At 39.2% G+C, this 10000-nt stretch overlaps 1 protein-coding gene across 1 annotated transcript in view; it reads right to left on the minus strand.

Annotated features, from left to right (window-relative positions):
- LOC143019538 (alkylglycerol monooxygenase-like) overlaps nt 1–10000 on the minus strand; it is a 32818-nt gene that overhangs the window by 18616 nt on the left and 4202 nt on the right. Inside the window, exons 2-3 of the mRNA XM_076175254.1 lie at nt 564–691; nt 275–426 (exon numbers count right to left, since the gene is read on the minus strand). Coding sequence (XP_076031369.1) covers nt 275–426; nt 564–691 — 280 coding nt within the window. The remainder of the gene's footprint in view (nt 1–274; nt 427–563; nt 692–10000) is intronic.

The following is a 10000-nucleotide window of genomic DNA, read 5'->3' on the forward strand; positions in this document are numbered from 1 at the left end:
GGTACGTGTGGGTACGTGTGTGTTTGTGTATGTGTGTGTGTGTGTGTGTGTGTGTGTGTGTGTGTGTGTGTGTGTGTGTGTGTGTGTGTGTGTGTGTGTGTGTGTGTGTGTGTGTGTGTGTGTGTGTGTGTGTGTGTGTGTGTGTGTGTGTGTGTGTGTGTGTGTACGTGTGTGTGTGTGTGTGTGTGCGCGTTTGTGTGTGTGTGTTTGTGAATGCACTAAAAAGAAGACAGACTAACAGACATAGAGATCAAATTTTGCACTCTAAATATACCATGTGCAGCTCTGTGGAACCAGTAGTATGCAAAATCAGTGAGAAGAGCCACGGTTACGACATTGAAGACAGTGTCTGAAGTCAAGGAGAAGATCGCGTAGTTCTTCCAAAGCCACACATAGCAGGCAAACTCGAATCCACGGAAAATAATCCTGTTGAGAGAAGATAGGACTAAAACTTCACTAACATACGATCTATCACATATTTTGTACATACGCATGGTCATTCGTTAAGATGTATATATACTTCATAATGTTTCTGATCATTGGAAATTGTTTGATTGATTTACCGGGTTGTTTGATATATTAAACCATGGCACATTGATAGGAGGTTGTGGTGGAGATGAGGAAGGCGTTCACCCTGTATCCATAGGACTGTGTATTCCACCATCATGAGACATGTTATGGCCCACACACTCTGCAAAATTATCATAATTGTCAAACATAACGACGAAGCATTTAATTTCATTTGTGTTTTCGAATAATTATGATGAAAAGACTGATTTGCTTGTGCAAGTGAGTTTATATGTATACGTGTGTGTGTGTGTGTGTGTGTGTGTGTGTGTGTGTGTGTGTGTGTGTGTGTTTGTGTGTGTGTGTGTGTGTGTGTGTGTGTGTGTGTGTGTGTGTGTGTGTGTGTGTGTGTGTGTGTGTGTGTGTGTGTGTGTGTGTGTGTGTGTGTGTGTGTGTGTGTGTGTGTGTGTGTGTGTGTGTGTGTGTGTGTGTGTGTGTGTGTGTGTGTGTGTGTGTGTGTGTGTGTGTGTGTGTGTGTGTGTGTATGTATGTAAGTGTGTGTGTGTGTGTGTGTGTGTGTGTGTGTGTGTGTGTGTGTGTGTGTGTGTGTGTGTGTGTGTGTGTGTGTGTGTGTGTGTGTGTGTGTGTGTGTGTGTTATACACGAGTTCATACGTCTAGAATATTTAACGAATATTTAACGAAAACAGGTAATTCATTACAAGAATCTGTGTCAATACTCCTCCACCTAGTCTTGATAATGAATACTGATTGACTCCTTTGAACCAGTCGATGTGAATGGTGAAAATTGATAAAGAATCAATTCAACTGGCTGATTACATACACAAGTCGTCTCGTTTGGTGTAAACACAGACGATGATTCCATCTCATTAGCGCGATATTGTTCTCAAGTACACAGACGTTGGTGCTAAGATACGTTTATCCCGATGCTATTAATCATTAGAATACGTCAGCCAATCTCGGATGACACACATCATATTTGACAACATATTTGGGTAAATACGTTGGTTGGTTCTTTTAGAATTATTAGCCTCGTAATTTGCAGCTCGAAGCATAACAACCCCATTCAAAAATGAATACTTTATACTCTAGCCAATCATTTGACGATCATCGTTGAGCCATGAACGATCATCGTTGAGCAATAATCACACCAAGCAAAACGAAACTTTATCGGTAATGAAATGCAAATTCATACACGTGACGGGACAGGATCGCGTGAGTAGTTGAGCACGTGGCGTAAATATCACGAGGAGATTGTTCATGAGAAGAATTAAAAATGTTGTGTCATGTAGAATGATTAGATTAAATCAAGTGTAGTTCAACCTGAGACTTCATGTATAAGCGCTCCACCACAAGGCACCGACCATTCCATTTTATTTCGTTCACCTGCCACTTGCCATTGCTGTGAAATAATCGTGTTATCGAAGACATATGGGTGAAACGCATTGGTCACCATTAATAATCTCTCTATAATACCAAGCGTTTTTCCCCCTTACCAAGGGGGTAGCCACTCCCTCCCGTTTTATCCCTACCCACTCCACTCCCGTCCATCACCCTCCATTCCTAAATTGTAAACAATCTGGAAACAGAAATTTGAATTTAGTATATACGGATCCGGTATGGTTGACTTAGACTGAAAGATGAGTTATCAGTCATCAAAGAAACTAAGTTAATATCAGGATGTAGTCGCCGAATTTCTTACAAGTATTTCATATATGCTCGGACAGACAGGGCAAATGGTAGTTACCAATAACCACCAGGAATCGAATCCTGGCCAGCGATTGTCATTTGCACATGACTTAGTCCTATACTCTATGTCAGGAGTCACTAATCTACGCCCCACGGGGTCAATTCATCCACCCGGCCGCCGCACTGTACATGTCATATTTTTTTTATTATAATTTTTCTAGAACCAAGCTGAACATTCACTCTGTTGTATTAGATAAAATTTTCGTGCGGCCCGCTCCACTGTACATGTCATTATTCTATTATTATTTTTCTAGAATCTAGATGTGTATTCACTGTATTGTATTAAACAAAAAAGTTAAGCGGCTCATGGTCGTCATTCTTGTGAACAAAGTTTGGTGACCTCTGCGTCTCATCCAGATGGACCAAATCTATGTTTAACTTATCACATGAACAGCCTCGAACCACCTGATTAGATAAATTCCAACTTTACATAACACACATATATAGTGTATGTACATCTACATATTTTCTGGCTTACACGAGAATAACGAGGCGATGTGGAGCTTAACCCCGGAACATGATTACGGCCATCGGCAATCAATGTGGATATAACCAAAACTTTCCTACCAAATATATATATATATATATATATATATATATATATATATATATGTATATGTATGTATATATATATATGTATATATATACATATATGTACATACATATATATACATATATACATATGCACATATATATATATATATATATATACATACATATATATATATATATATATATATATATATATATATATATATATATATATATATATATATATATATATATATATATATATGCAATAAAAACACCAGGAGCGTGTGTTCACAAATGCGTAAATAACCACTAGGAAAAAGTAAACTAACGAAGCAGAGCGCTTTCGTGTAATTACATCTTCAGTGCAGATACAAAGAAGGAATTATAAGATGAAGAAACAAGGTACAGAATATATGACATAGTGAAGAGGGCATTCGGAGAGGTAGTGGAAGAAGTACACGTGACGGACGTATGGGCCGTCCTGGTAGCCAACAAGTATGGGACGTTTGGGCCGTCCTGGTAACCAACAAGTATGGGACAACTGCTCATAATTGTTTGAATTGTAATAAAATTATGAGCAGTTGTCCCATACTTGTTGGTTACCAGGACGGCCCAAACGTCCCATACTTGTTGGCTACCAGGACGGCCCATACGTCCGTCACGTGTACTTCTTCCACTACCTCTCCGAATGCCCTCTTCACTATGTCATATATTCTGTACCTTGTTTCTTCATCTTATAATTCCTTCTTTGTATCTGCACTGAAGATGTAATTACACGAAAGCGCTCTGCTTCGTTAGTTTACTTTTTCCTAGTGGTTATTTACGCATATATATATATATATATATATATATATATATATGTATATATATATATATATATGTATATATATATATATATATATGCAGAAAAAACACCAAGGAAAAAGATAAACTGATGACCAAGCGCTTTCGTCTATTCAGACATCCTCAGGGTACATAGAAATGAAAAAGGACACAAGAATATATACACAGAGTATAAGGTCAGGAAGGGAACCGGGAAAGGTTGTGAGGCTCTATTGTCGACCTGACCCGTTCGCGGCAGCGGACGTTTGGGCCACTACGAGTATCTTTTTCACGATGAAATTGTCCAGTTTGTACATACCATGACTTAAATTTAAGTTATTGACAAATGTATCTTTGATCAGACTGGATTCTATTATATTTCTAGTCAAATATGACTTATTTTTAACAATTTCTTTAGCACCCTCCCAATTTATGCAATGATTAAAATCCCTTAGGTGAATAAATAATGCATTAGAAATTTGCCCACTCTTGACGCTATACTGATGTTGTTTTAACCTTACTTTTAATTCTTTTCCAGTCTGACCAATATAGCATTTGTCGCAATTTTTACATGGAATTGAATAGATGCATCCTTCTTCCTTATAAGGAGAGTTTTTAATTAAAAGACTTCTAACTGTATTGGAGTTCTTAAATGCCACTTAAAAGTTGAAAGTCTTAAGAATGTGAGGTAGTTTGACGAAATTCTCGTTGAAAGGCAGCACAAGTGGGTTTTTTACATTAAAGGTTTTATTAGCTTTTTCCTCGTAGAAAGATTTCTTTGCCGATTTATAACAAATCTCCACGAGGTGCTTAGGATATTCTTATTTTGAAGCTATGTCAAATATTTTTAAGAGTTCATCATCCAAAAACTCCGGACTGCAAATTCTATGGGCTCTCAGAAACATTAATGACAACACTGACATCTGTGTCCTGCAATGATGAGACGAGTAAAAATGTACGTATGAAAGGATATTAGTGGGTTTCCTATAGACGTCAAATTTGAAGGACCTTTCCTTTCTGTAAATCATTACATCAAGGAAAGGTAAATGATTATTTTCTTCTATTTCCATGGTGAATTTAATGGAAGGGACCAAGGCATTGAGTTTAGTTGAGAACAAAGAAGGATAATCATTTGCAGGCCAAATACATAAGATATCATCAATGTATCTGCACCATGTGACATAATGGGGAAGAATCTTAGGTAATAACTTAGTTTAAAAAAAAATCATGTAAAGATTGCTAAGAACTGGAGAAAGTGGGTTACCAATAGCCATATCAAACTTTTGCTGGAAATAATTACCGTCAAATACAAAATTTGAGTCAACAATGCATAATCTAATTAAATTAATGATAGTGGTGGTAGGTAGTGGCAACTCCTGTTTCTTCAATTCTTCTTCAAGGTACACCAACAGATCAAAGACAGGTACATGAGTAAATAATGAAGTAACATCATAACTTATCTATTTAAAATGGTAATTTAAATTTAGGTTATTAAGCTTACCAACTAAATCTACATTGTTCTTAATGTGATTACTGGAGATGAAGCCTACAAGAGGACTTAAAATAGACACAAGCCACTTAACCCTTTAAACACCGATGAAAAGTATCTTGTCATTTGGTCAAATAAAACAAAAAATCATAAAACACCAAAATGTTTGATCAAACACCAGGAAAATATGACGTCAGTTCTCGCGCGGTCAAGCCGCATCAGATGATATTCGGATGTACGGGCCGGCGCGAGGCCTACTATATCCGGTGTTTCGTATTTACACCACAAGCGACTAACATGAGTTGAATGGGTTAAATAATTCATAACTGGCAGATCCTATGGAACAAGTAATAGGTCTCACTGGGTTATCAGACTTGTGGGTTTTGATTAATCCATACATGTATGGCAGAGAAGGTGAAGTGGATGAAAACTCTTTGATTAAGTGGTCATGACCTTTTAAAAGTTGTTTCAATTTTGATCTAAATTTGTTGTTGACGGACTCTAAAGGATTTTTCTTTAACTTAGTGTATGTGTTTTCATCACTCAATAAAGTTTCCATTTTGTCAATGTAATCCATATGTGTATGGATTAATCAAAACCCACAAGTAAACATGTAGTGAACATTGAAAAAAAATTATTTTGAGAAGAATGGATAATTCTATGGATAGGGATGACATGTAATAAAGAATATGGAATTACTAAGTGTAGGCCTTATGGTCTTTTATAGTTTCCCCCATTCATACGTTTTCGTGTTCTTAAATCATGACGGATTGTATATTTTAATCTGATTACCTGACTTTATTTCCCAGCCAAAAGTGCGACATTTTTATGACATTTTTCCTATAATTTTATCACCGACTACCATAATTAATTGTTACTTTTTCATGCGACGTTTTTCTAGTTAAAATTGTGACTGTTTTTCTATGACCCTTTTTCTTCCTGTGACGTTAATACTGGACACCTGTTCAACTAAGAGTGGTCTGTTGAAAATGTTGAAAATATTTAGAAATGTATTCTCTGGTTGTACAATTTATGCACTGTGGTGATTGTGGACAAATTTATGTATACTCGTATAACCAGCGAGAGGTTTAGTCATACTCAGCTAATGTATGCACGGACACTACACTGAATTATAATCATGTTCAAAAAGAGAACACAGTAATAATACTTTTATATGAGAGCGTATAAGCACACACACACACACACACACACACACACACACACACACACACACACACACACACACACACACACACACACACACACACACACACACACACACACACACACACACACACACACACACACACACACACACACACACACACACACACACACACACACACACACACACACACACACACGACTCGACGGGGCAGTGGTAGCGTTCGCAGTTGCTGCTACAGTGGTCCTAGTTCGAATCCTGCCCAGGGCTGATATAACTTCAGTATCGCTGCGCTGCGAGTCGTTACTCCAATTCTCGTGGGCGGTGAGTTGAGGACGTGTGTGCGTGCAAGGTCACAGCATTACCCATAGATTGGTCATATATGAGTTCTGAGTTCTTCCGGGAGGGAAATAGCTGTCGATCACGAGTTCAACACGCGATCCAAGACCATGGTGAATCTCTCTTTCTCGCTCTCTCTCCCTCTCTCTCTCTCTCTCTCTCTCTCTCTCTCTCTCTCTCTCTCTCTCTCTCTCTCTCTCTCTCTCTCTCTCTCTCTCTCTCTCTCTCTCTCTCTCTCTCTCTCTCTCTCTCTCTCTCTCTCTCTCTCTCTCTCTCACACACACACACACACACACACACACACACACACACACACACACACACACACACACACACACACACACACGCACGCATGCACGTACACACGCAAGCACACCACACACACACACACACACACACACACACACACACACACACACACACACACACACACACACACACACACACACACACACACACACACACACACACACACACACACACACACACACACACACACACACACACACACACACACACACACACACACATACACACACACACACAATGGGACAAGAGAGAAAGAAAGGACACGATAAGAAACTAAAGAAGGACAGTTACAGAAGAGACCTGAAAAAGAACAGTTTCCCACACAGAGTGATTGATGTCTGGAATAAACTAAACAGTGAAACAGTCAGTGTCAGAACTATACATGTGTTTAAGAATAAACTGGATGTGGAGAGATATGAAAACGGTTCACAACGAGCATAGCTCCCGTCCCGTAAAATACAACTAGGTAAACACACACACACACACACACACACACACACACACACACACACACACACACACACACACACACACACACACACACACACACACACACACACACACACACACACACACACACACACACACACACACACACACACACACACACACACACACACACACACACACACACACACACACACACACACACACACACACACACACACACACACACACACACACACACACACACACACACACACACACACACACACACACACACACACACACACACACACACACACACACACACACACACACACACACACACACACACACACACACACACACACACACACACACACACACACACACACAAACATACACACACTGTATGTGGTAATACACACATACATATACCAAGGCTTTTTTCCCCTTACAAGGGAGGTAGCCAAAAAGAAAAAGGCATAAAATCATTCCCACCCATTTCATCCCTAAATACAGTCCACTCCCCTCCACCCTCCCTCTTATCTTAGCACCTCCTGGATGACGGGTCATCCCTGCACCTTGTCCACTGCCCTGGGTTAGAGGCAGTATCGCAAGGCACAGCACATCCACAGCAAGGTCGCTTCATTAAATTTGTGGCCCCCCCTCTCCGTCCCCCCATGAATGGAATAAACTTCCTACACAGGTAGTGCAATGTAGTTCAGTTCAAAGCTTTAAGAATAATTTAGATAAATACCTAAGTAAGATGCTATAATGATTATGATTTATCTTATATTATTTGTTTTTGTTTTGTTATCATTTGTCTGTCTGATTTTCATTTATTATTAATTATATGTCAATTTATTATTATTTACTATTTACCTGTTTGTTTACTATTTAACTATACCTATGCATTTATTTATGTATTTTATTTGTTATTTACATTATCATAGTTTTTATTTATTATTTTATTATCAATATGATTTTTTTTTCGCATTCGACCTAGATATGGATCAAAAGGTCTCCTGTCGGCATGCTCCGCCTTTGTAATCCTTTGTAAAAGGAGAAGATGGGGAGAAATCCCTTCGGGCTGCGTCAAATTTTGCTCACACATACTACCTCAACCCCCATTCCCCCACCCATTTCACCTCATGCATCACAACATCATCCATATACAACCATTCTCCATTCACCCCTGTCTTCTGTCCTCTCCCGTCCTTCTTCAACAGACATTCCCCTCTTCCCCAAAGCCCCCTTCACCCCATCCATTCACCTCATCCTAGGACGTCCCCTCATGTTCACTCCCTCCACATCTGCCTTCCATACCTCTTTTACTAGTCTTTCTTCACTCATTCTTTCCATGTGTCCAAACCATCCTAATACTCTTTCATCAACCCTATCTCCCACCTCCCTTTCCACCCCTGTTCTCCTCCTCACCTCCTCATTTCTCAATCTATCTAGGCTAGTAACCTCCATCATACTTCTCAGACACCTCATCTCAAACACATTCAAACTCCTTATCTCTTCATCTCTTATGTTCCATCTTTCTGCCCCATACAGTGCTGTTGGCACAATCACTTCTTCATACAGTCTCCTCTTAGCATCCATTCCTAAATGTGGTAATGGCTGCAGGATATACATATTCAATATTTTAGGAACTTTGACACTCCAACGGAGCAGAATACCACAACATTCTTTTGTGACGAGGCAGTTTTCCACCCAAAGGAAAAGTACTGATGAGATCTAACTTTTACTCTCCCATGTTTCTGTTACCAGCAATAAATCTCTTGTTCATCATTTCTATGGTTCCACCTTTTTCGTTTGCAATGTTCCTATTGCAGGACCGGCCTATCCCGTGAGGGACGATACAGCCTTTGTACATCACCATGGCGGATTAATCCGGCTTGGTAAGGTTGTACGCATGATGAGAAGTGCTGCATGTGAAGTTGTTGGTATACTGGAATAGTTGTAGCGGTGATTGAAGTCTGACGTCAGTGTAATTAGCTCGACCAGACTGAATAGGTGATAGCGTATATATGCGACGCTGACCTACCGCCTCTGACCTACTGCCGTTGTTGTGGAGAGGAGCTGGAAAGCCATGAAAGTATTTCTCACTTACTGGTGCATTGTTTGTCGATGTCAAAATATACATGTATTGATCCAACGTTGCCCCCAGATGAATGAAACAATAAGTACGTCTTTGTATTAAGGAATAAAGCAATCGCTGGAAGCGAGGGTTCATTTAAGTTATTGTCCCTTCTCGATTTCGTAAAAAAACAGTAATTCTTCTTTCAGTCATTATATAATATAATGCCTGTTTTTGCTATCTAGTTTCGAACAAAAGGTCGTAACTGAAAGCACATAAAGCCACCGTCACGCATTAAAGATTCCCGTCAAAAGTTGTAAATTTGAAAAGGTGCAAGACGATTTTGCTTACACTATTCTAGACCTCCCAAAGAGCAATTCAACAATGTGTCTATATTCATATAGGTTTAATTTTTCTAAGATCGTCATTCAGCATCTCATTATGTGACGCAAAGGTGATTTGATATTTGAAGATACGAAAAATAGGAGACTGTATCCTAAGTCGTTTCTACTCGATGGAATTCGCTTGAGTCGCGTTACAGTGTCTGAGAGAAGT

The sequence above is a fragment of the Oratosquilla oratoria genome, chromosome 37 (genome assembly GCF_046742065.1).
Source record: "Oratosquilla oratoria isolate Oo_2021 chromosome 37, ASM4674206v1, whole genome shotgun sequence".
Classification (NCBI taxonomy): domain Eukaryota; kingdom Metazoa; phylum Arthropoda; class Malacostraca; order Stomatopoda; family Squillidae; genus Oratosquilla; species Oratosquilla oratoria.